Genomic DNA, 27,355 nt, shown 5'->3' with positions numbered 1-27,355 from the left:
GCTTGGTATTTGACAAAGGATTAGCTGTGTCAGCCAGGGGTTTGCTTTGGAAATACAAATGATTGGTCCTGCTTAGACTAGCAGAGTGAGGTTTGGAGAAAGTAGAGGGGGAAAAATTGCCTCCTTCCTGGTACTTGAGCACCAGTGTGGTAGCAGGCACTGACCTTCAATATCTTAGACACTTGTCCTCAAACTGTTACCTACTCTTCACCTGGGGGAAGAGGCAGCTGAGCCGCTGTTGGAAACTGCTGTACCTTGCTGCTTTGACTCCTGCCAGTCTGGACTCTCTCATCCAATCCCTCAGGATTCCTTTTTATACTATATTTACTTAGGGTTTTTTTTTTTTTTTGAGGAGACAAATTTCAGTACTTGATTCTGATTTTATTTCATTAACAAAAGTCACACTGAGTGTTTCAGTGTGATTTGTTTGTCACATTGTCATCTTGTGATTCCTGAGGAGAGACCTGGGGACAGCTCAGACCACAGCTTCCTGGCACTTTGGGAAGCCCAGGAGGGGGCTTTGCTTTCAGCTGCTGTCTTGGTTTGCTGGAGTAAAGCCTGAAAGGGAATCCTGCCAGAGGCTCTGCAGCACCAGGGTTGCCCATGCAGCAGTTAAACTTGCACTCAAGAAGAAAACTCTGAATGAACCACCAGGTCAACAGGCAAGTCCCTGCTACCTTCCCCATCTGCCAGACTGTCATGCTGCAGGGATAAGAGGAGGACACTTTCCCCTACAACAGATTCTTTGTGGTCATATTCCATTTGGAAATGTTGGTGTTGGCATTTGGACTTGCCCTGCTGTGAGTAACCAGCATCTTGCAGCAGAGCTGTCAAAGCCTTCAAGCAGAGGGAACTGCTGCCCACTGCCAGCCAAGTTACTCTCTCGTGCATCAGCAAGCCCATGTCTAAAGCTGGGTCTCTTCTTCCAGGCACGCTGTCAGCCCTCTGCACAGCATGAGTCACCTGGGGCTCCTCCAAAGCTGACAAGGAAAGAGATGGAGTGGCTCTGACTCCCAGCTGTTTGCTCTTGTGCTTAGTGGCCTCCCACTTTCTCTTCCCTACTCCCCCAAAGTTTGTGCACGTCAGGTGATGAGATTGAGCTGCTGCCTTGGTGTCCCCATCTGTGTAAGAACAGTGCCCAGGTGAGCACTCCTTCAGACACTGGCAAATTTGTTCTACTTGGAACTTAGGAGAAGATGTAAACAGGTAAGCTTGCTTGCTGCTACTTAAATTCTTGCTGTCCATAAGATCTTGTTGGCTTTGAAAAATAATCTGTGTTTGCTTTCAGCGTGTATTGGGGCTCCAGCTATAGAACACATTGAAAGGCTGTGAAGATTTTCTTCTGGCTCTTTGCTTTTACACCATAAAAACAACCAAGCATTTAAGTGACTGGCTTCTGTTCAACACAGTAGTGAGATTTTGGTATCTGGAAACACAATGAGAATGGAATTGCTAAGTTGCCCCTGGAAATACCAGGTATCTCAAATCATCCCTTTTCATCTGCTTGCTGTGGGTCTGGCTCAAACAAGGTGTGGTTGAGTGTCAGGCACCTTACACCGAAACCAACATAACTCAATTATGAGATCAATTGTTCCTGGTAGTGGTGGCATTATGGGATACACCTCAAGTGAGTCAAGCAAGGCCTGATTCTTCCATCAGTCTGTAGAACAGTCCCTTCTGAGCCACTAAGTGCTCCAGAGTGTCAAATTCAGCTATCCGACCGTTTTCCAAGACTAGAATCCTGTGAATGTTAAAAGAGAAGAGTGAGCCTGGGGACACAGCAGCAGGCTGGTAGACTTACTGATTTCCAAAAGAAAGTTCAGTACTTGCTTGCTAATTAACCAAGCTGTCCAGCAGCTTTTCAGCTGGCAAACAGCTGCGTTTGTGGGAGGAGAGTTTTTTGGCAGCTGAGACTGGAGTAGGGTTTATTTCAGCCTGGAGCTTACTCCAGTTTGTGCATGATGGGGCAGAGAGCTGTAGCCATGGTTTTGCTGACAGGGATTGGGGGAAATAGGTATGATCCAGCATTGAAATGCATCACATGGGAATAAATGACCTTCCATTATCCCATTGGTGCCTAGCTGATTTGAGATAGCTCTGACAGTCTCTAGAGCAAAGCTTTGAGAGCTAGACAAGAGAAGGACAGAAATGAAATTGCTGTTCACTGTGGTTTGTCTAGCAGACACAGGCTGCCTGTGCCTGCATCCCTCTGCTCTTCACTGTGGTTTGTCCAGCAGATGCAGGCTGGCTGTGCCTGCCTTCCTCAGGAAAGTGGCTGAAGAGCTTACCTGTCACAGTCCATGATGGTGTTTATCCGGTGAGCTATTGTCAGCACTGTGCTGTCTTTGAACTGAGTCCTCAGGGTGGTCTGAATCTGAAAATCAGTTTCTAGATCTACTGCTGCTGTGGCCTCATCAAGAATGAGGATTTTGGCTTTCTGAAGAAGTGCTCTGGCCAGGCAAACCAGCTGCTTCTGACCAGTGCTGCAAGAAGAGGGATGGTAAACTGAGAGCAGCAGTCACTTGTCCCTGGAGTCAGAATACATGTGATGAAAATAGGAATGGAGTCCTGTTCCCTCTCCCTGGCAGGGTGATTGAGGCTGGTGGCACTGCAGGCGACAGCATGAAACCACCTAAGCAAATGGAGTGCATAACTGTGGCACCCGTGAGATCTGCACTTGGAACAGGATTCCAGAGTTGTAAGTACTGCAGAAACACAAGCTGCCACAGTGATTCTGTCTCAAAGGACTTCCACCTGGTGTCCTGTGACTAGATTTCATGCTGTTAAAAAGGACACCAAAGCAGCAATTTGCTGTCTGGGCACCATTTTTTGCTTAAATCTTTACATGCTTGTTTTAAACAAATTACACTGCCTGCCCCACTAGCTCTGTTCTCCCAACCCCATGGGCTAGCACTGCCCTACCACAGCCTCCTGTAGGTAAGGTACCTGAGATTTTCCCCTTGGTCAGTGCATTTATACTCCAACTGATCTGGCAAATCTGCAACAAAGGTCTTGAGCTGAGTCTGTTCCAAAGCTGTCCAGATGTCTGCATCCGTGTATCGGTTTAATGGGTCAAGATTCATTCTCAGAGAGCCAGAAAACAAAACTGGATCCTGAGCACAGAGACAGCACAAACAACTCCTGAAATCAGTTCCTGAAATGAGCTCTCCAGTTTTCCCTGCTAGGTGCAGCTCTGGGGCTACAGTTATATTGAAGAGGAGACTTGCATGGAATAGAGATTGTTTCCAAACTGGAATGTCTGAATTCCCTCTGGTCACAGAAGCTTTATGAACTCTTTCTAGGTATTAAGACTTTAAACACTGCTGAGGTATTTTGGCAATTAATGTCCTACCTGGGGAATGACAGTTATCTTGGTTCTGAGGTCATGGAGACCTAGCTGAGTGATGTCCAGTCCATCAATTAGGATTGCTCCTTCTGCAGCTTCCACTAATCGCAGCAGTCCCACAGCAAGAGTGGATTTCCCAGCTCCTGTTCTTCCAGTTATGCCAATCTGTGAAGTACAAGGGAAAGCTTTTAGTTTTGATGTTGTTGATTGTTTCCTGTGGCTGGAGCTACAAGAGAGGTTTGTCCTCCTGGACTTCTGAAAAGAGAGACAGCTTTGCAGGGATCAGATCTTCAAGGCTGTTCAGGATCCACATAGTCCAGCAATACATGCTTAAAGGGAATCACTGATAGTTTGTAATGGGTTTGTATGAACAGGAATCTGGAAAAATTAACTACAAGACTTAGCAGCTAGAATAGGGCCTTGAGGTGACACTGGGTTTAGAAAGTGAAATTCCTTTGCTGTAGCTCTGCTAACTTTGTGACATGAAATGCCAGCCAGGTGAATGTCTAATGTTGCAGCAGTGCTAGAAGAGGTGTGCAGTGTGACAGATGGGCTTTCACACCACACCTTGGTGTACCTGCCCAGATGTGCTGACTGCAGAGCCCTGCTCACAGGCTGGGGTTCTTGAGTGGCTTTGCTCACCTTCTCTTGCCCATTGATGGTGAGGCTGACCTGCTTCAGGGCCAGCTCCAGCTGTGGCCTGTATCGCAGGCTGTAGTTCCTGAATTCAATTCTTCCTTCAGTGAGCCAAACCTGACCTTGAAGTTCACCATTCAGGGTCCAGGGTGCCTAAATGGATGAAAGCAAAGAGCAAGGGTATGCAGCTGATGTCAGTTTCCAAATCAAGTGGCCATACTGGTCAGGGAGCTTAGGAAGACGTCTGTGCCAAATCCCTCCAACCTGTTCACTGTTTCCAGAAGTTAAAAAAGCCTCTGACTTTCCTACTGCAAAGGCTGACTTGTCTACTTGAGGCAAAGTCAGAGTTCTGCCATTTTGGGTGGTTCAATAAAAAAAGATTTATATGCCCCTATAAAAAGGACAGTGAAAGCCTCCTTTAGTAGGCTTGTGGGGCAGCATATGGAGAAATAATTCTAGTGATTACGGAGCAGAAAGGACTGCACTGGAGACTTTTAGTGGCTAGGAGGCTATCTTGCAGCCATCAGTTATCAGAGTTGCATCTGAACTGGTGTAACAAACACATAATCCAAATATGGGCAGAAAACAGGGCTCATTCCATGAGAGTTACCAAGTGAAGCTATTTTAATGGCAATCTAATGCTTAACTTTCTCAAGGAAATAATGATGATCAGAGGTTAGGAAAGAAGCCAGGTCAGCTGGGGAAAAACTCCAAATGCTGCAGTTCTTGAAAGGAAGCATAACTGGCCTCTCAGAAGGGGAGAACTAGGGGGTTTGTCCAGGTGGAATAGAAGTTACCCTGAATTTGCAGGGATATTTGCCTCTGCTACTAAGGTCAGTAGTTGATTATCTACTACCTCCTTAGGAGTCCTTGAGTATTCTCTCACTCTCTCCACTGAAACAATGTTGTTCTCCAGTTCTGTCCAGGCTCGCACCATCCAGTTCAGAACACCAGTTATCTAGCAGAAGGAAACCAGCATTAGGGCAGGTAAAAGAAGTATTAACCTGTACATGCAAGGGATGTGGTACTTAGTCTTTATACATAGAGCTCCTCTTCAGCCAATTACTTCAGAAATTGTCCTTTATAAGGCTAAACAATAACTGGATGCTTGTGAAAGTTTGTAAAGCTGTGTTTTCAAAGAGCCTGCCCAGCTGCTTCTCAGCAGGTTTGCAGAGAATTAAAAGCTACTGACTGGGATGCTAAAAAATAATGTAGCTATTTCATAGGCCATGGTGCAGCTAGTCTAGAAGCAGATCAGGCAGATGCTGAAGACCTTGCTTCAGTTGCTCAGAGCATGCTGGAGTTGGAGTCCAGATGCAGGAGGAAAAAGATGTCTGGTGCATGTGAGGTTCATGCTCTACAGGGTCATGCTCCACATGCTTTGGCCTTCAGTAACAACAGCAGGGTTTGGTAGGGGAGGGCATCTGGAAAGCCACAGAAATAGTTAATGATGTCTTGGGAAGGCCAGTGCAAGTGTCTTTTGATGGAAGACAGCCATGGTATTACCGCAGTGCTGTTACCTGAAGAGCACAGGAAATGGAGAAGCCAGCAGTTCCTGGGCTGAGATGTGTTCTGCCCATTGCTGCAAATAGTGCTGCAAACAGCACAATGCCATTGCCTAGAAACTCCAGGTTTGTAGCAAGCCACCTGCAAGAGGAGGAGAGTACAGGGCTGGTGCTGGGTGGCCTCTTTCTTACTCCCAACAGAAACTGTGATTAATATGCAAAACAGTTGTGGAGCTGCAGGGGTACAGGATGTTCAGCAAAGCTCTTGTCACACCCTGATTGCTCACAGCCAGCCACCTTGGAGCTCATGAATGTCTCCAGTCTGTCCAAACCAGTTGGATTATAGTCTGTGTTAGGATTTGCTTCAAGGCCTGCCAACACCCAGTTTCTTGGATGAGCCAGTCTGCCATGTCCCACTTCTACACTCCTCACTCATGCCTGGTGGCTGCTGGCTGTATTGTCTGATGTCTTCTGCCTGTACCACTCTGTCCTGTGATGATGGGCCTCACCAGCTGTGCACTGCAGCACGCTGCATTTTGCACACCAAGTGATACTTCCAGCAGTCTGTCAAGCTGTGTGTGTCCAGCCACACCACACAGCTGGCAGCATATTGGTTGTGTGAGGGGCACGTTGCCAGGGAGGGGTGCAGTGCAAGTGATAATGAAAGAGGCTCACTCCCCTAGTCCCAAAACACTCTGCACCACTATCTCATCTGTGTACCTCCACCCAAGCCCTAAGAGTGGCTATTCCCACTCACCAAGGCGGTGAGATGAAACCGTCAGGATTGTTGACCCTGCAGACTGGTACCTGTCAGCAACTGCTCCAGGGAAGCATGCTCGCTGATTCTCATCCACCAGGAAATTGGTCTTGCAAATAAACCTCTCCTGGTGCTTGTAAGCACGGATCACACTGCTCCCTTGGAATGTTTCTGAAATGTGGGAGTAGATGGGTGACCTGCTGGCAGCCTCTCTGCGTCTCAGCTGGCAGGAGGTGATAACGTAGAAGTGCTGGTACAAAGGGAAATTGGAAGTGATTAGGTTTATGCCTCCATGGTGGTGATCCACAGGCTTAGGAAGGCGTTTCACTAAGTGCAATTGTACATCCAGTTCCAGTGTTCCAAACCTAATGTGCAGGTAAAGTTCCTGCCTGTGTTCTTTCCCATCTTCATTAAGAATAACCCTGTGGTTAAGGCAAAGAGCCAAGGTACCCTGAACTCACAGCTTCTACACTCACACTTACTGTTGCTGCAGAACAGCCCTTTGTTTGAGGGAGAACAGAGGAGTACCTTCACCCTTACCTGTCCTTCCCTCATGCTCAGCCTTTGCTGGCAAAACATTTGAGGTTTCAGAGCCCAAGGGATAGCATAGGTTGATAAGCAGTGCAGGAATTCAGGAGGAAAGGAAAAAATGCTCTTGGTCTTAGGATTGCATTTACACTAATGGAGACAAGGATCATAGCTCTAGCTGGGATTTGACATCAGAAAAGCATAAGCCTCTTTGTGAGGTCTCTGGCATGCTTTGGAAGGCTGAGGTCATGGATATTATTCTTGTGAAACCAGTTTGTGCATGTCTCTGCACCTAAAAAATGGATGGAGGCTTTCTGCAGGGACAAAGCCATGCTCTGTCAGCCTCTGCTGTCTGTATTTTGATACGAGCTCCTACCTGGAATGCAGCATAAAGAACAGTCAAGGGCACTATAGCCACTGCTGCCCACGGTGTAGCCACTAGAATGACAAGGTAGATCTCCAGCAAGTTGAACAAGAAACCCAGCAAGGACTTCAGCTTGTCAGGGATGACAGAGTCTATAGCATCCATCTCTTTGGAGAAGCGATTCAGCAAGTTTCCAATGGGTGTTTGCTCAAAGAAGACCATTGGGGATCTAGCAACATTCTTCAGCAACTGCAGGAACAGCTTGTGTGATGCTAACACCCCACCTAGAAGAACTGCAGCTGTGGAGACAAATCTGCCAAGGGCTGTAATATAAAAAAATAATCATCATTACAAGGCCTCAACAAACTCACCTTGGAGTGCATGTGACTGTGGCTCTAGTGAAAGGACATGACTTGCTCTTTGGTAACAATCCAGCTAAGGTTCAGCACTGCAAAGTAAACTCCCCTTTCTGTAGGGTAATGTAGAGGGGCAGAAACACCTCTAAGCAACACTGCCAGCCCTGGATTCAGCACCTTAACCATGCAGGACAAAGTCTTTAGTCCTCACAAAATGACCTTGGCTGGCATTACTGTGAATTACTCAGTCTTCACTTTCCTGCCCACAGAGTCACTGTTAGCAGTGAAGGGTTGCCAACCCTTCCCACTCTTTTCCACGTGTCCAAAACTTTCTCACTCTTTTGTCACTTGGGCTGAGATCCTTCCAGATATTTTTTTTCTGATCTTTATTTCCTCCCCCCTTTTTTTTTTTAAAAGAACAACCCTAAGGTCTGGCCATTTAGAAAGGGAAGGATTTAAAGAAATGGAGAATTCCTCAAGTTCCTCTTTTTCTCTCTCTTCACACTTAAAAGACCTAACCCAAGATTTAATTCAGCATGAAGAAGGCTTTTTGATATGATTAACTTCCATTGGAGGGATGGAAAGGGATAATAAAAAAGCTATGCAGAAGATACTGGACATAAAAGGGCAGGTTAGAAAAACAATGCTGTAGTTCTTCCATTGCTGAAAGCTTTTTAGAGGCTCAGGTCATGCAGTTCCAGCAGGAAGCATAAAGGAAGGCACTATTCATCATGGTCTGCTGAAAGACACAGGAGGCCACCTCTAGCATACCATGAAGTAGAATTGCAGGCAGTAACGCTGGGAATATTGTTCAGATCCCTTAGAAATCCTCTCTGTGCGTCACAGCCTGTAGTTTTGGGTCCCATGCCAAACCTTTAGGGCTGGTGCCAAAAGCCCAGGAAGCTAAGAGCCAATGGGTATGCACTTTATATTGTGAGAAAACATCCTAGATATGGGAAAGGGAGATAGAAACACAGAGAAGAATTAGGTGAGCAAGTTAATCAAACCTTGAATGACTCCCAGTGCACCAAAGACTCCAACTCTCAGCACTGTGTGCTGTTGTGTCCCATTGTGAACAGGGTCATCTGCCCACATGCTGAGCCAGTAACCACGACAGAAGGACACAGCCTGCTGAGAGGTGAACAACAGGAGGATGTATGCACATAGAGGTAGGCCTGTTGCCTTCAGGTAGGCTGCATAAATAGAAGTGTTAACCTAGAGGAACACAAATGGGGAGAAACAGAAGGAGAGGTTGGGAGGGTTGAGCTTGTTCGCAAGGAAAAGCAGCTGCAAAGCAAGGAATGATTATGGTGGCTTATCAGCTTGGTTCAATGTCACAAGCTATAGCAACCATGTTGATTCTTTTCCTCATGGCTGAATAATGAAGCCATACCTGAATCAATTCATGGTGGTAATGACTATGATCAATTGATGAAGCTCACTGCAGTGGGCTTGGGTTAGTGGTGGAATGCACAGGAGCTTTCCTGTGCTGGGCAGTGACTCACAGTTATTCTCTGAGAGCTAGGATGTATTCACTGACTGCTTGGATGGGTATCTGCTGATCAGGAGAGGGGATCCTCGTCTGTCTAATGCTGTGTATCCCTAGGGGAAGAGCTGCCTCCTTTGGGGTAACTTCTTACTCTTGCTTCTTCCCAGCACCAGTGTGTAGCCTCAGCTACTTGTTTCCTCCCTATTTTGCTGCTGCTACCATGTTCCCCGAATAACACACCTCATCCATTCCTGACAGCTCCCAGCTGGAATCCTGTATCTGCTTTTCCCCTTTCACAGTACCCACCTTGCCTCAGCCTTTCAAGTTGTTTCCCCTGAGCAATATGAGAACACCAATGTGCCTCTTTGCCCCTTTCCACCAGGCTCAAGCGTTTGTCTACAGACACAAGATTACAAATCCCTTGTAATCTACTGCCTCCCTGTTTTCTGTTCTCTACCATCAGCTTGCCCTGATTCCCTCAGTGCACTTTCTCCCTTCAGGTCAACTCTTAAATCAGGATCCCTCCCATCAAGTGGTCATAGGTTTAATTTCCTGCCCCCTCTCTCTCCATAATGTACATGCATTATTCCTGTTTGGAACCAGTGCTTGAATTGGGGCGTGCAGGGAGATACAGGTTGCACACAAGGTACTACTTAAAATAATGCTGCAATGACTTGGTCTCAATTATAGGGCAAACTTCTACAGCTCATCTGACTTCCCTGCAGCTGCACTGCTTTAATTTAGGCAGCGAGCTGACCTGCCTGCCCTGAGTGGGTCAGCAACACCCCCTGGTTGTGTGTTTGCCATTACAGGAAAGTGCTGTGCTTACCCTGCCGTGCTGAGTTTTCTCTCTTTCTGTTAACCTTCCTTCAGTGACTGCAGCAGTGGTAGAGTCTTCACTGCCAGGAATGGTCTTCCTTCCCACAGCAGAAGATTTGACTGAATTGTCACTTCATAAAGAAAACAAAAGTCCTTTCCATTTTTAGCCCAAAGCAGTATTTCAAAGCTAGATCTCCTTACCCATCCATCCCCACACTCATGCCTATTTTGAAGGGTACTGACCCCAACTACTGTCCATATTTGCCACAGGGACTGGGCTCTCTGAAGCAGTTAGCAAAGAGAGGCTTTAAGCTTTTTCTGGCTGTAGCTGGTTTGAAATGAGCCAGGCCTTTCAACCTCACTGGGAAGGGAACAGCAGGCAAATGCATCAGTATGCCTTGGACTTGAGCTCTGGAAGAAATTCTGGCCCCCCATGAGATATGGAGAAAACATTACAGTAACCACCACCTTCAAGAGTAGCCTCTCACCTAATCTAGTTTTGCTATTTTGTTGTTCTTATTAATTTACAGATTCAGTTCCAAACCAGTTTCATACACAGGAAGAGCCTGCAGGTTGGCTTCTATCGACTTTTTGGAGCACATTCTTGAGTGTCTGAGGCAGCTTTAAGCTTACCTAAAGAGTTTGTCCTGTGATGGACCATTTCTGGAGGTGATGGTGCCTTTGGTGTCTCCTACAGCTGTGAAAGAAATGCATTGTTTTTTTCCTAAATGCTTTAAAATCCCTTTTTATCCTGTATAGCCTTTGAGAGGTCGGTAATACAGAAGAAAGACTCATTACAAAGAATTGTTTGTGAGGGGAGGAGTAACAAGGTGAGATTTGAAAAAGATAGCACATCTAGGGGGTAATTCAGTTTCCTGCATGGTCAGTCTAGTCAGATGGAATTGCTTATTCAAGAGCCAGTTTGGAGGTGATGAGTCAGCCAATGTGAGAGACATTTTTCCCCAGAGTGACAGCTGGTTGTGATTTGATCTCAGGTTTAAATGGCTATAGTAACACAAATGCAAGGTTGGCTTTTCCAGTTTTATTCTTTTTTCAACCTCTTCCCAATTACTTTCAGCAGCAGTCTTCCCTCCCAGTTCTTTAATGTTAAGTACAATACTAAGGCAACAATGGACTGCTGGACCTGGGAAGAATGAGTCTACCTCATTTGTGTTACCTGGAAAAGCAGTGCCTGCCTTCTCTTCTGCAGTAACGTGTGAATGGAGAAATTCTGCAAAGGGCCCATTTCTTTGTAGAAGTTCTTGGTAGGAACCAATTTCTGAGATTGTGCCATCCACCAGAAAAACAATGTTGTCCACTTGAGGCAAAATGTTGGCTGTGTGAGTCACCAGCACACGAGTCTGCTTGAACAGAGAGGGAACAATTGTAATGGCTCGCTCGAGCGGGCAGCTGCCTTCTGAAGGCAGACACAGGTACTCAGGGTGAGTTAGGTTTGCTAACTTGCAGATACTTTGGTTACTTATTCTTATCACTTCTGTCTCCTTGATGAAGTTTATCTTTGCAACTCTGTGTCTGTTTTGAAAGTGCAGAAGTCAGGAGCAGGGAGGAGGGGTGTGGGGGGTTCTAAAGCAGAAGGATGTTAATTGGAGGGTGTGTCGCATTTATTTCAGAGTCAAATCTGTGCCTGAAGACTTCATCACCCTGAGTAGAGTTCGAGTGCAGCTCCTTTGCTGAGCAGATCTGCACAGATAGTTGCATGTAGGAAAGGCCATAAGAAAAGCATCTCTTCCCTCAGATATCAAATTTGCATGGTCTGGATTTGTAATGCATGGCAAAACCCTCTGACTGCTGCTTAACTTTGACACATTATTTCTTTGTCAGTCTGTTTCAATACAATAATTACATTCTGATATTTGCTACCAATCCACTTGAAGAGAAAGGTATTTGTACTCAGACATGTCTGTTTTAATTGGGCTTTCTAATGAAGGAAATTACTCATTTTCCTTCTACACTGTGAAACTGAATCAAGAATTGACTCTGAAACCAGCAGAGCTGCCCTAGCATCTCTTCTCATACCCACATTTATTCTCCAGACTGCTTGACAGAAGTGCCAAGGCTTAGCAAACTGCAACTAATGCAAAAAAGAATGGAAGTGTTTAAGATTAATTTAGTGAAGAACTTTTGGGTGATGAGAACTGTAAAGGTGCCACTGAACTATTTCTAAGTGATGAGATCAGACATGGTAAGATACAGTGAGTCGGAAGAGACCCCACAGCTCTTTCTAGCTGGACTACAAGTAAGTCTCAAATAGGGAGAGGGATAATGTTGATGGAAGAGCAAAGAACAATAAACTTGCTGTAAAATTAAGTCTTTCAGGAAAACCTAACTTCTCAGTTTTCCTCCTCAGTGGGATTTACTGTAGGACTTCCATGTGCTGTGTGGACTTCCCGTGATGCTAACAGGAGTACATGCTGCCACCAGCAAAGAAGAATTTGGAAGCCTTTGACAAAGTGAGGAGCCCACATTCCTGGAAATGTTTCAGAGGCTCTGATAATTAGGTACATTTTGCAGTCCCTTACAGTTCAGGATTTATAACACACCTTGTCTTTCAATAAGCTGTTGGGTCCAAGAACATGTTCAAAAATGTGCTGTCCAACGTGGGCATCGACAGCTGAGAGGGGGTCATCGAGTAGGTAAATGGAAGCCTTCTGGTACACAGCACGAGCAAGGTTCAGCCTTTGCTTCTGCCCTCCAGATAGATTTATTCCCTGTAAAAATGTACTGACAGTTTATCTCAGAGCTGCAGCATATTTGTGAAGTGTTGGCTCCATTTTACACTGAGCTTTGACTTCCTTATTTTGTACTCAGTGCATTTCCTTCCTTCTCTCCCTCCCTCCCTCCCAATAGGACTCCCGAGATGCAGATTTCTCTTGAGCAATTCCAACTCTTCTGCAAAAGAGAAGCCAAGAATCACCTGGATTTATGTATTTTTTTATTTGGTATTGCATTTCTTAAGCATCTCCCATATTTCTAATTAGGTAAACTACCAGGTTTGCTACCAGACCAAATTAAATCGTGGCCTGACTTCTCAGAAGTTACTGAGCAGCTGGTTCCTGCATGTTCAATCCTTTTGTAGGTGTTTTAAGTGGACACCTGAAGTGGTAGCTACTCAAGGAAAACTTGGCCACAATAGAATTCTAAGCCAGTACCTTCTCTCCTATTTCACTCTTTTGTCCTGCAGGGAAGCTCTCCAAATCAGGCCACAGTGCACAAGCATCTATCACTCTGCTGAACCACATTTCATCCATCTCCTTCCCAAAAAGAATATTATCTTCCACTGAAGCATTTTGTATCCAGGCTTGCTGGGGGACATAAGCTGTGGTGTCCTACAGAAGTGAGAATGGAGGAACAATAGCAGCCTTTTTGTAAGCTCAGTTTGCCATTGTGGGAACCTATCTTTGAAGAAAAACTCTTCCAATTAGACCCAGAGATATCTGGAGTGATCATCACTTTCACAGGTCTCTAGAGGGCTTTGCAAAACACAAGTCTGCTCTCAATGATCATTATCTTACATAGGAAGAAAGAGGTGCCAGTACATGGACGTGATTTACCAGGCTGCCACCTCAGCTCACTGTCAAATTGGGAAATAGAGTTGGATCTTTGAGGTCCTGTTCTAGTTCCCATTCCCAAGGGCCAGATTCCTCCAAGAGGCCTTAAGCACCTTCAGATAATTAAATGCAGGTTGGATTTAAATTCAGCAATGAATGGATGTTCATCAAGTAACTGATGCCTTGGTTAGTAACTTACTGTTCCTAAAGACAACCTCGTCAGAAGCAAATGCCGAGGGGAAAATTTACCTTGACAGTGACACAGCCATCTGTCTTCTCCAGCTCACCAAGTAATGCTGATAGCAAGGAGGACTTTCCAGCACCCACCTGGCCAACTACAGCAATCAAGGAGCCTTTGGACACAGTGAGATCTATCCTATAAACAGAAGATTAGTTGCCTAATCACTTTGGATATACTGTCTGAAAAGAAAATGCTGTTGTCCTGTAGTAACCCCTCTAATTTCATGCTTGAGAGCTCAGTTGCACTGGGTTACCCTTCCCATCATACTGACTTTTTGTGGCAAAGTAGGGTTCATCCCTTCAAAGATACCTCCAACCAGAAAATCTTCATTCATATCTCTACCAGAGTGTGAAAGCCAGATCAAGACCCACATCCCCACTCCAGAGACAAACTAGCCCAAAACACTGGAGATAAAACATTCCTGAACCTGACAACTTTTCAACCATTTTGTCTCTAAAACTGCAGTGTCCTTTGAAATAATCCTGTAGTTCTGTCATATATAGTATCATAGTATCATTCAGGGTTGGAAGGGACCACAAGGATCATCTAGTTCCAACCCCCCTGCCATGGGCAGGGACACCCCACACTAGATCAGGCTGGCCAGAGCCTCATCCAGCCTGCTCTTAAACACCCCCAGGGACGGGCCCTCGACCACCTCCCTGGACAACCCATTCCAGGGTTTCACCACTCTCATGGTGAAGAACCTCTTCCTCACATCCAGCCTGAATCTCCCCACCTCCAGCTTCATTCCATTCCCCCTAGTCCTGTCACTACCTGAGATCCTGAGAAGTCCTTCCCCAGCCTTCCTGTAGGCCCCCTTCAGATACTGGAAGGCCCCAATGAGGTCACCTCGGAGCCTTCTCTTCTGCAGACTGAACAGCCCCCACTCCTTCAGTCTGTCCTCACAGGAGAGGTGCTCCAGCCCTCTGATCATCCTTGTGGCCCTTCTCTGGACATGCTCCAGCACCTCCACATCCCTCTTGTAATAGGGGCTCCAGAACTGGACACAGTACTCCAGGTGGGGTCTCACCAGGGCTGAGTAGAGGGGGAGGATCACCTCCCTCGACCTGCTAGCCACACTTCTCCTGATGCATTACTATTATTTCTCCTGAGCTAAATTCCTTGGTCTGATACAGTATGACTGAACTTGTGAATTTAAATGCATGCCTGCAACTTTCTCCATTTGTAGAGCAAACAACGAAGCCTTCTAACTGAAGACAGAGAAGCTTCTCAATAGAAGTTGTGTATGGTTTCTCTTACAATTTTTATTGCTATCAAATGATTCCCTGAACAATACAGATAAACCACCAAACTGAAGCACTGGAATTACAGTAATCATTTGCTGCATTTGCCATTTTCATTTTAAGATTGGCTTTATTGTGATTTTGCTAGTGAGCTGACTTCAGAAACACTAGCACCAACTGTCTTCTGCCATGTATCTGCATGCCATCAATTTTACCTCTGTATATTCATATTTGGACAAGCAAATTGTGTGAAGGAAGCAGTCTCCTTGTATTTTAAGGCATCATCCAGATACAGGCACTTTCCCACTGATGTGCTCCCAGGCATAAAAGCAAGACATTATAATTATCAGAATTTAACATTAAATATGAAGCAAACTTGGAAGCCTCTAGATATTCCACACTGGTTTCACTTAGACCCTGAGGAATTAGTTCATTCAGCATCCACCTTGACCTACAGAACTGAGAAGACTAAGGGTAAGTCTGTACCTTCTAAGACAAGGAGAAGTCTCTCTGCTCCAGCAAAAAGTCCCATTTCTTATGGTGATGCTTGCCTCTGCTAAAATATGAGGAGAAATAGACCACTTGTAAATTCAAAGGTAGGTACAGAAACATCCCTGTTTAGGTGACTGTGTGTTAGTGTGCAATGAATTACAGAAAAGGCTGAAAAAAGGCTTAATTAACTACAAGATTAGAGTGCATTGTTGAAATCAATAGACCTGAGAGAGAGAATGTGACAGTGAGGGGCAAACATTCTTCTGGGTCAGGCATGGCAGGCTGGGAGTGGAAGCTGAAGAATGGAAGCTACTCCTCTTACAAGGCAACAAGGCTAACAAAACTGCTCACCACAGTCAGAAATGCTTTGAGTGGAGCTCTCTGGGTCCAGTTCTTCCAGGTTCAGAAAAGCTGCTAAGCGGTTCAAAGAGACTTTGGCCTGAAGTGAAGCAGCACACCAAAATGAGATTTAGAGTAGGAAGGGAGCTAAAACCTGAAGTGAAGCCTCAACTTGAGGACCCACTTGAACTGGTGATTAGGCACCCTGATGCAGATATTGTAGGCTTAGATGGACAAAGGCAAGTATTCCTTCTGTACACTGCCTCTGCTTCCCTTTAGCTTAGCCATACTCCTCCTTGTGTCTTCTGTTCACACAGTGAAATTGTTGCTTTTCTATCCATTTTATCCTGCAATCTATCTTGATCTGTACTTGAAGAGCTGTGACAGTCTTCTTGTAAGTTGGAAATTAATTTCCCAGTTTCTCACTGGACAGTAACTTGCTTTTCCCTTTGGCCTGAGCCAGCAGGGTTTCCACTGATCCCCCATGGAGATTTTGATCCATCTGTTCTGATTTCTGTGACAAAAACCAGAACTGGGAGCACCTCCAAGATGTAATGGTTCTTTTGATTTGTCCCAAAAGACTCCAGAGGTCTCCTTGGTCACTCTTTTGTCCATATCTGGAAACTTGCTGAAAACCAGTACTAAGTAACTTACTTTAACTGCCTGTCCTTAGACTTCATTGTTTAACAAGATCAATCAAATAGTCATTTCTGAAGCCCAAGGCCCTAAGAAATGTTTAGCTTTATTTGTCAATGGTGATATGTAAAGCAAAACCCACTTAGGGCCAAATAGAATGGACCACAGGCTGCAATTCACCTGGACAACAGCATTTATGGAGAAGGGCAGGAAGGAGTGTGCAGTGTTGAGAATGTTGATCAGTGTCAGAGACACAAAGGCCTTCTGAGCATCCAGGACGTGTGTGCTATCCACCAGCGTGTAGGCCGCAAACATGGCAAATGCAATCTGAAAGGAAGCAAAGGAACAGCAAACCATTTGCTTCAGATGGGGAAGAGAATGGTTCAAGGGTGACAGGCCCTTCCTAAAGACTCTGGAACCCATTTACTTACATCAGGCTATCCTCCATATTCATGGGACCCTGCAAATATCATTGGCAACATTCTTGGATGTTGGGGGTCAAACCCAAGTCTAATCATTTGACATTTGTTCTGCTTTAAGGAAGTTTTGGTGCTGTGACCACAGCAAGGTGAAAACACAGCCATTTCCCACTGAAAACACCCATGGTGAACTGCAACATTAAGTGCAAAAGTGGCTTCTGCAGCTGCTGACTGTGCCAGGAACTCTCTTTGGCTTGGAGGCTTTCGGGTGGTTCCTGCAAAGCAGGCTCAGGCTGCCTGGAGCACGCTGCCAGGCCGGCAGACTTGTCTCTGGAACTGTTAGGGCAGCATAAACATCTGTCTGGTTTATCCCACTGGAGCTCAGCAATTCCTGTGAGACCACCAACTCCCCATGGCAGATATCCCCGTGGCTGTCCCACAGGAAAAATCTGTCCAGACAGGAACACAAAGAGAAATGGAAGGAATAAGACACATTCTGTGTAGGAGCCACTCACCAGGAAAGTTGATGAATGGAAAGAAGCTAGAGATGCTGCAAAGAGAATCTGAGATCTTTTTAGGGCCTGAAGCTCTTGCCTCCGAATACCAAGCACTTTTTCCATGAAGGTTTTCTCCCAGCCATACAGTTTGATTAGTTTAATGTCACTGAGAATGGCATTGGTGAGCTTGGCCCGCTCATCTTTATATTTCATCTGGGTCTCCTGTAATAAATGTTTGAATTTTATCATTTCATAGGTTGTATGTTTAACAATGCAATTAGTTTTGGGGAAAAAAACAACCTTATTCCTGCCTCTGAATTCTGAACAAGTTTCCCTGCAGTTAATCTGTGTGTATTGTTTGGCTTATCAATCTTCCAGGCTGGGAAGTATTTTGTTTTTCATCTTCAGAGCTTTATTTTTACTGTTCATCTATTAAAACCACAGGAAAGGTTGGGCAAACAAGGTAAAAGATTGAACATGCAAAAGCTTACTCAAACTTCAGTCAATTTTTACAGGTTTCAAAACCTATAGTCCTTCAGACAGTCATGGTAAGCATGGATAATAAATATTAAGCCATCACTTGATGTCAAATGTTAGTGATATGCTTTTTTCCCCCCTGTTCCCAGCATGCCTACTATAATCATTTAATCATCAGAAGCCTTGGGTTCCATGTGATCCTCTCCTGGAAGAGCATGGCAGCCTTTAACTTAGATTTAAAAGTAGCATAAATCCAGTCAGGAAACCACTTCATTTTTATGAAGCAAAATGTACCTGAAACTGACTTCTCTTCTTGGTGATCATGAAATTCAGAGGCAAAAGAAAAAGGAACACAGCAATGGAGGTCAAGGCAGATGGCCCAAGAAGCTGGCAGGAGAGAAAAGGGAAGAGGAAGAGCTGGGGATTACTAGAACCAACTGTTTTCCATTTCCCCTGCTCACCTTCCCTCTTCTGTGAATTTATGCCTAACATCCCTCATGGGTAACACCTTAATCTTGCCTTTGCCTTTCCTGGGAATTGTGCTCTCAGAGCACTATGGTTTGTTAACTCTCCAAGGAGGATAACTCCTGTCATCATTCCCTTCTGAGTTTATTTGCTTCCCTTTTAGGAACTACGTTAGCGCTGAAGGCCATCCAAAGCATGCTGGCAATTCAACTAAGTCTGTTCTTGGCTGTGTTAAGGAGGACATCTTCTGGCTGGCATAAGCCAGTGACCCAAAACAAAACCAACCCCAACCCCTCATCAAGCTATTCTTGCACTGTAAGTAGCTCAGCTTGTCTGAATTTGTATCAGCCAGTGAGAGGAAATGGTAGATTTGTACTGCACCATATGCCTTGGACACCAGGGCTCATACTGACTTGTGTCTCAAAAGTGAGCCTGTTCCTCAGGGTTTACTGATAGCTCTCTACACACTGCTTGCATTTGCTACAGAGGTGAGCACTCTCTCTGTACACAGAGATGCAAACACTCTCCACATAAATGGTCTATTAGCAAACTAGCAAACAAAATGTTAATTATGCTCCAACTGCAGACAACCACATTCAGCTAGTAAACATCACTGGAAAAGGAATGATGAATCCTCAACTCTCTACATGATGGCTACTAATTATCCAAGGTTGTAACATCCTGCCAGGCATGAGGAATAGTCCATCCTGGTTAGCAAAAGAAAGTCTCAAAGGCCTCTGGAAAGCTCCTAGGAATCAACTATCTCTGTAGTGTTGACACTTCCATTTAGTGTGCTGCCAAAAACCAGGACTAAGAATTAGGGCTCTTTCCTGCTGGGGAAAATACCATGAATTCAATTAAGGGGTGGTGGGGAAAAAAAAGGATCTTTCATCATTCTTTATTTGATTCAGGTTTTGCTCTCTCCTTGCTCAACTGATTGGTATCTATGGAATTCAATGTACCAATGCTCCTTTTTAGTACCATATCTTTGTTTCAAACTGCTTCACTGATCTTGAGGTAATCAGGCTTCAGGATGAATGATGTCAAATCACCATTTCAGACATGATGCTAAGAAGCTGGAAATGGACTCTCAGCCTGCACTGGGCAGAGGATGACAGAGGAAAATCTGAGGCAAAAGTTTACCAGTCAGCCCAGAACAGCTATACTCAATCTTTTCCCTCAAAGAGACAGCACTGAATGCTTAATACACACATCAGAAGTGAAGGATTAGGAAGGATCAGGTAGAATACCTTATAAAAAGAAGAGCTACAGAACTAAGAAAAACCTGGCAATTTTAGCTTATTCAAACCAGCAGAGTTAGGAAAATTCCTTTTTCCTTAGATACCTAGAACAGAATGGGATTGATAAGTACTGCCCCCATATTTTACCTGCCACAAGAAGATAAAGCAGATGATAATCCTAATAGGAGCAAGCCAGGTTCCATTAAAATAGACAATCAGATCCATTAGCTTTTGGACATCAACAGACACCAGATTGACAATTTCCCCTACTGTTGCTGCTTTCCTTGATGCATTTGACAGAACTAGGATCTAGGACAGAGAAGAAAGCAAAGGTGTCATCAAACAACAGCTTGGGTCCAAATCATCATGCAACTTTCATTTCCTCATAAAGAAAGAAAAAAGGGGGAGAAAAATTATCTAATCCTAGGTACTGACATGTTGTTGCCTGGGATCCAGGACTACACTTTAAGGTGAAGAACCTACTCCTTTCCCTGAGCATAATCCACAGCATAAGTAAGTTTACATTACTTTTCCCTCTTTCCTTTGCTTGGCTTTTCCTTCAGGGGTTAGCATCTTTCAGAGATGAATACAGCACAGCATCACATCCTTAAAGTAGTTTCTAACACCATCTCCCTCGATACTGTTGAGAACCATGTACCAACAATGTTGTAACTATTAATGTCAGGCCAGAAAAAAACTGAAGCTGAAAAGGAAGCTAGTCTCACCTTCCTGTACACAAGCCCTGTCACTGCAGTTTTCAGTCTCAACCCCAGAACAAGACACATGTACATGTATCGCTGTTCAAACAGAGTCTGGAGACAAGCCAAGAGGAACAGAGTGAAGGCATAGAAGTAACCATGCCAGCTAGGTGCTTCTGGATCCTCAATGAACTCCAGGAAAAGGCTGCAAGACAGGAGCAACATGTTAATGACTCCATGTAGAAGTGCTGAAATAGCAGACAAAAGTGCAGACATGCCAGGGATTTCTCTCTCTGTGGGTCATGTTTATCAGTGAAATAGCAGCTGAGTTGGAAAAACTGTATCCTATAATATCCTGACTGCAGACATTTAGCCACTCTTGGTTTGGAAGCAACCTCTGATCTCAGAACCTTCTCAGGGGACACCTCATGTTCAGTGTTAAGGATGGCTCCTGAATTCCATGAATTGGTCAGAAATATGCAAATTAGGAGTCAGAATCTAAGGAAGCTGTTGATGTTTCCAGAACTACTTTTAGTCATTAGGAAGCGATTCTGCCTTTGAAAGTATAGTTTAATGCAGTATACTGTAAGGTGCTGTTTAATTAGGGAATAGGAAGCCTTAGGACTATATCAAGTGGCTAACAGCCTGTTCAAATGATGTGATGTGTAGCACCATCAAGTAACACGCTCTGTTCTAGGAAAGTTGTCAAAAGGCTTACTGCAGCCTGTCCTTTCTCCTGTTGGAATACAGCAGTGGAGATAGTGTGCACAGATTCAGAGAGTGGTTTGAGGTTTTTTCCTGCTGAGTGTGGGCTTGGCATAAATGATAATCCAGCTCTTTTATCAGCATAGATTTCAAAAGGTGTTTGTGTGTCCACCTCTGTGGGTGCTGGCATATACATCTCTGTGATAGGCAGCAATCTTGTACCTGTGATAGGAAGACATCCTAAATATGTACATACCTCAGTAATCTGGGGACAGAGAACAAGAAGACATCACAGACAACTAAGCAGACAGTGCTGAGAAGGAAATGTGTTCCAAACATGCTCCAAAATGCTTTCAGTAAGGGCTTGCTCTGATTCTGCTCTGGCTGCAGCAGAACTTCTGTCTCTTCGGTTTCTACTATGCCAGTTTCACTCTTCTGTTCTTTTTTAAATGTAGCAGACTCCATTTTTCTGAAGAAAGACAATGAGAAAACTAACTGCAACTGGAGAAAGCTTGGGGATCTTTTGCTTGCAAGTATTCATTAAATACCTGACACTGTGTTTCATGTCATAGCTAGCAGAGAAGCTCATCAAAAAATGATTCCTCTCACTGAAGACTGAAGTTCTGTGCTTCTGTGCACAGCAGGCTGTTCTCCAGCAGCCTTCAACATTTCAAATGAAATTTTGCACAGAGGAACTCACTCACTGAGTACTCACCCACTGAGGAGTAAAGACTCCCAGGTTTTCTCAGCAGAGCATTATTTAGACCACTTTATGTGCACTGTCCTTCTCTACCTCTTGTTTAATGGACAAATAATTCAGACTGAATCTTTCAACCATTCTCTTGTCCAGATAGGAAGCACCTAGCAGACCTTGTGTTCAGAGCCTGAATACATGCTGAAACATTCTATGGCTGTAAGGAATGGAGGGCATTAAAGCCTGTCCCGAGATGGCACAGCAGCACCTTTGAGCCTATTTGTTCACAGAATCTAGAAGCAAAAAAGAAACTGCCCAGCTGAGTCCATGACACTCTCTAAACCAAGCACTTACTGCTGGGTTCCATTACGACACTTCTTCCACTCTCTCTCAGCCTGGGCAACAATTTCTTCAGAGGAGTCTTCTTTCCTCACTGGCCACAGGTCATCCACCCCCAGGGACTGCTGGTAGCCTTTCCAGACAAGCCTGGAGAACACAAAGACTGCTGTAAGGCAAGCACAGAAGTATTTGTTGTGCATATAACATTTTCCAAACAGATGAGCTTTAAGTCTGTGCTCCACAATGAGCACCTAGGGGCTTACTTACATAAATATCCTTTCCTAGAATAAATATGAATGTTCAGAAACAGCAGGTTTGTTTCAAATTCCTGGGCTGCCTTCTGCCAACATAACCAGGACTTGCCAGTAAGCCCTAATTTCTACTGAGTCTTGGGCAGTGGAGAACAAAGTTCAGTTTAATTGTTCTGTGGCTCAGTGAAACACCGATGAGGCTCTATCAGAGTGGACACTAGGCCCAAGGTATGCAATGGTTTTACTTCTGAATGCTGAGCAGCAGGCTGGGCCAGTATCCTCATTCACTATTTTCTCCTTCCCCAGCATTTGCTATAGGAAGGTCTGGCAGGCAGATAAGGCTGTAGTTGGGGTAGTCATCTTTTAAGATTGTTGAGTTCTATTGGGAGGCCACTGGAAGGATATTTGGAAGGGGGAAGAGAATTATCCAGGCTCACAACATTTCTGTTTTGAACTGCTTTGAGAAAAGTGTGAATTGGTTATCATTTGATCTTGTGAGAACACCTCAAGTCTCCAGGGAAGGAATTTAAATCCTTACTGCATAAGCTAACTTGAGAGCTGAGATTTCCTACTGGCTGTCAGCTATGCTCTCTTACGATGATGTGGTGTTGTTTTCTTTCCTGATATTCTAGGAAAAACATGTCTTTTTCTGTGTTTTCTTACCCAGACAACCACCAGTATGTAATTTTGGAAAGAAAAGAGGTGCTGGCTTCTGGACACTGATTCTGATGGGAGGAAAAAGATGGGTGATATTTTTATATAGAAAAGGGCATGTCCCAGATAAATATAGTCCCCTTCTCTCTTCCCAGGAAAAGCAATCCAAAAGTTACACCCTCCCCCACTCATTGACCCTGACTGTGTGAATGTATTGTGAAGGATCAATGGAATCAAGACAGTTTGAAGAATTAGGCTTTGAGTAATATCTCAGGTGGAGGAACAAAGAACATCATTCTTCATAGCCAAGGGGGTTTATTTTTTGAAGCACTGAGCTCTGCCACACTCACACCTCAAACAGATTACTGCTGCACAGGAGAGCATCAGGAAGGAAGATGAGCCTTGTCCACTGCTCTCAATACAAATGAACACAAGTGTGGAGAGAAGAAGTTTGGAGGTTTTGAGACTTAAGTACTGTTATTCCAAATTCCAGTTCCCTTTTAAAACCACTGGCCTTCACACAGAATGCTGCATGTCTCCCAGATACTTATGTTCCTGTGTATCCCCATACATTTAATGTCCTGTTAGAGCAATGAAGCAATGCATAATGAAAAGCTATGCTATACTTACAGGACTGTTGACAACTTTAGAGAAGAAGGGAGGGTGATCAACTAAGCAGAATAACACAAGTTCTCCTAGCACCAGGCTAGCATACAGGTAAGTTGTAACATGGTGGAAATGGTCTTCCAGGAAACCCTACAAAACAGAAATGCTGTTGAGATTGAGGTAAGAACCTTCACACAGAATTAGTGGAGAAAGGTAGCTTCTCATGTCCTACCAGCCATAAACTCTGAGTTTTGGTTTGAAGCATGAGGTATATTTATTTACATGTTGTAATGTAAAGCTACCTAACTCCTGAAACTGGAATAGAAGAAAATGCTAAATGATGAAGATATTTATTGTTTACAGTGATGATTTTACTGTAAGGCAGTCTGGTCAAGTCAGATATACAGTGCATCATTATTCAGTGAATCCTGTCTGTGATGAGGGATAGAGGCTTCTAGCTCCCCTATTGGGATGAGTTGTTGATGTAATAAAGCAGCTGCCAGGTTTTATTACAAATGCTGTGTCTAAGGGGCTCCATGAAGGGCACTGTAATTAATTTTGTGAATAAGAAAACCCAAAGAAAATGCTGGAATATTTTTGGAACCGTATTCTGGTGGCGAGAAGTGACAAAGTGTTATTTCTACAAGACACCTGGTGCCTGAGTATCACTCAACACAGCAGGAACAAGCAACTTCCCAACTGTTTTTTTGTCTAGCAGCCACATATTTTTCCTCTGTTACTTAAACACACAGGTAACATAAACTTTTGTTTATTCCTTGCTGTGATGGAATGGTACAACTGTTTACCTGAGCAAATTGGCTACTGACAGTAACTCTTAGATGTCTAAATCCAGCCAGCACTTCTCCACAAGCATTCCAGTAAGACAAAGGTATTTTAGATTATCAACATCTTTATGCTGACACAAACCCTGGCATTTTTAGCAGCCTTTTATGTTCATTTTGCTTTCATTCACATATATAAAGTCGGCCAAGCTCTCAGGAAACCACACTCTGCTGGCACTGGAAGGTTTAATGTGAATGGAGATGGCAGCCATCAATTGTATTTCTCAGTATCTATCTTAAGAGGGGAACTGGGTTCTCCACCTCACACCAGTGAGACCAAGAGAGCCCTGTTGTTTAGAGACTTCGTACCTCTGCATGTTAAATGTACATGATTTCACTTACTCTTTCCAGGGCATGCTGGACTTTGGAACTAAACATCACAACTGCAGCCATGAATGAGAGAAGCCAGTAAATCAACAGGATGCCTGAGGACTGGATGCCTGTCATTCTTTCAGCTTGGGTAAGGTACATGGCAAGGGTCTGTGAGGAAGCACAAATTTGTCTAGATAAATAGCTGGTAATGGAGTGCCAAACATAATTATTGCATTAACAGATACAATAAAGACAAATCAGTTAGTTTCTTGCCCAAACATTTCAAGATGTTTAGAGCTGCACTACTGTTCCCAAAGGCTAAAACCAAAGAAAGCATTGTGTGCAGTTTTGTGCTCAACAATGTCTCTCCAGAAAGGGCAAGTAATAAAACCACAGGAGGCCAAACAGCCTGGGAGAACCTAGGCTGTGAAGATGCAATGACAGGAAGGGAGGACAGGCATTTAGGCTGAGATCCCATTTCATTCTAAATCATACTAAATGACATACCATGGTTCTGAGAAACTACATCTTGCCCTCTTGTTGTGAAGCCTCTTTCTGAACACTACAGCTCTTGCCAGGTGTACTGTGCCCACAGGTACCATAGTGTTAGACCCAGTCATCTGCCCCAACTCAAAACCCCTGCTGTGTTACACAGCAGAAACTCACAAAGTACGTCTCCAGTCTTCCTCGCCCATCAGTTATCTTTGTGCTCAAAGACACTGAGAAACACAGGCAGTGCAAGATTCATCCCAGGAGGAGTATGCTGGGCCACACGGAAACAAAACAAAGGAAGAATTACCATTGTGATTCCCACCACAGCAGGGCTAAGGAGGAATGCTGGAGCCCGTGGGGTTCCTTGGCTTATTTCCCACAGTATGAAGAAGACTTTAGAAAAGCACAGTGTTACCAGGGTGACTCCGAGAACCTGAGGCAGAGACAGCAAACATGGGTTGGAGAGGACTGATATGGTGATGGAATGATCTACCAACCCGAATATTGTAAGCAGGCTTGTGGGTAAGACTGGAGAGGTGCAGAGCAGGTTTGAAAAGGAGAGCATTATGGGATGTAATGGGGAACCAAATGGAAGTACAGATCTTATGACAGCTCTTCCTCAAACTTTACTTGATTTATACTGACCTGACTTTACTTAAGTAAACATCAAAGCAAACAGAGATGGATCATTAGAAGATAGTTAATGATTCAGGAAAACGAAGTTCTGCATCAAAGTTCAGGCTCCATCCTCCACCCTTACCATTTTGGTTTTGAAGATGTAGGACATCCTGATGTAGCCTTTGTTTTCATGTCGAAGATACAAATAGTAGAAAGGAAAACAGATCCAGAGATAGGCACAAGGGATCCAAGCAATGACTGTACTCTCAAAGCACCACGTAAATCTTGGGGTGTTTGTATACCATGTCTGGTTCCAGTCCTGCCACAGAACCAACACAAATGTGCAACAGTAAAGGTGACTTGTGCAGAATTTCACAGCAAATGTAAGCTGCTCATGCTGTGACTGAAAGCTACTATAATGTGAGAGGCACTCCATTTGAACATGTGAAAAACATTTGGCAGCAGAGTGGCTGCTGGAGAAGATTGAGAAGGAAGGGCTCGACAGCAATATTCTGGAGGGAACAGAAGCATCAAGAGAGGGAAAAAACACTGGAAAAGAGAAAGACATCAAAGTAAGGGTATCGTGTGTCACAACCCCTGAGAATAAAAAGAGGAAATGTAAGTTATTGACTGTGGCACGAGGAAAGGTAATTTGGAAATAAGTGGTACTGGCGTTTGGAAACCATCAGAAGAGGCAGTGGCTTGGGAAGGTGGTTCGAGTCCTTTACGTAGGGGCACGGTGTCTGCAGAGCAAGGCTAAGGGAAATGAATAATTTGATGGAGAGAGGTGGAGGAGGGGGAGTTAACAACCGTGAGGATGGAAACGTAGGTGGGGCTGTACTGACCCCTTCATTATTGCCTTTTCAAAGGCATTTCAACAGACACTTTCTGAAGACAACGAAAGGACTGATCGCAACGCCCCTCCTGCAGCGCACTTCTCGGCAAGTTTACTGCAATTGAGTAAAGAACCGCGCTGCTCCCTGGGGTTTGAAAACATGGCCCTGGGAGCCGAAGTCCACAGCCCCAGCCGCCTGCAAAGGCAATTCGCGTCCCCCTGACAGTGCGACTGCCGTCTCGCTCGTACCACGCTGGCCGCAGAGGCCCGGCCTGTGGCTGCTCGGGTGGTGCTGCCCCACGGAGTGGCTCTCCCGACCCCACGCAGCAGGACCCCCTACACCCCGCGCACGGCCCGGGGCTGGCCGCCGCCACCGTTCGCTCCGTCTGCTGCTACCGCGGGCTGCTCGCCTCAGGGCAGCTCTGACGTGGCCGGCCACTAAAGAGGCAGCCCGGCTGCGGGACGGTGCCGCGGTGCCCACTCACTCACTCACTCACCCAGAGCCCAGCCGAGCCCTCCCGGGAGCCACACAGCGCACCCACCGCCGCCATCGCGGCCGCACAGCTGGCGGGCGGGGCCTCGCGGCTCGGCGGCCAGCGGGGGCGGGCCGTCTGTGACCCAGACCCCCTGCTCGGGGGCCCGGGTCCCGCCACAGCTCCAGCGGGACATAGCCCTGTTCCTGCCCGGGCGTCGGGAGGACTGGTGGGAGCCCCGAAGTGCCCCGTCCCGTTTTGGCTGGGGGCGAAGACCAGAGTATGGCCAGGAACTCCGGGGGATACTTCGGGGTTACTGCAGCCCGGCAGCCGGAGCGCGCCGAAGCGGAGCCCCTAGCAGCGGCATGGGGCCAGGAGTCGAGAGCTCCTACGCCTTTCCCTCGCTTCAGCTCCGT

The 27,355-nt window shown here is 45.2% G+C and overlaps 1 protein-coding gene across 2 annotated transcripts; it reads right to left on the bottom strand.

Moving 5' to 3' along the window:
* Positions 1-66: 66 nt before the first annotated feature.
* ABCC6 (ATP binding cassette subfamily C member 6) lies at positions 67-27,018 on the bottom strand. Of its 2 annotated transcripts, XM_068146864.1 has the most exons (31): positions 26,964-27,018; positions 25,774-25,950; positions 25,321-25,446; positions 24,552-24,689; positions 23,392-23,517; positions 22,771-22,832; positions 21,872-22,003; positions 21,080-21,292; positions 20,146-20,323; positions 19,568-19,729; positions 18,009-18,101; positions 17,256-17,459; positions 16,502-16,648; positions 15,698-15,785; positions 15,341-15,410; positions 13,619-13,745; positions 12,971-13,147; positions 12,362-12,529; positions 10,978-11,161; positions 10,434-10,497; positions 9,811-9,931; positions 8,500-8,707; positions 7,149-7,459; positions 6,295-6,494; positions 5,503-5,629; positions 4,839-4,940; positions 3,989-4,135; positions 3,353-3,511; positions 2,947-3,113; positions 2,289-2,483; positions 67-1,741 (listed from the first exon to the last, which is right to left on the bottom strand). In XM_068146864.1, the coding sequence occupies exons 1-31, from the start codon at positions 27,015-27,017 to the stop codon at positions 1,633-1,635; spliced, it is 4,536 nt and encodes a 1,511-aa protein (XP_068002965.1). In that variant the 5' UTR covers position 27,018; the 3' UTR covers positions 67-1,632. The 2 variants fall into 2 exon arrangements, with proteins under 2 accessions (XP_068002965.1, XP_068002964.1); XM_068146863.1 differs by lacking the exon at positions 26,964-27,018 and having other exon boundaries at positions 25,774-26,078.
* Between the last annotated feature and the right edge of the window lie 337 nt (positions 27,019-27,355).

Source organism: Melanerpes formicivorus, unplaced genomic scaffold (genome assembly GCF_026170545.1).
Source record: "Melanerpes formicivorus ecotype bairdi unplaced genomic scaffold, bMelFor1.0.p_v2 SCAF_14, whole genome shotgun sequence".
NCBI classification, from domain to species: domain Eukaryota; kingdom Metazoa; phylum Chordata; class Aves; order Piciformes; family Picidae; genus Melanerpes; species Melanerpes formicivorus.
This window is presented reverse-complemented; position numbering and strand designations above follow the sequence as displayed.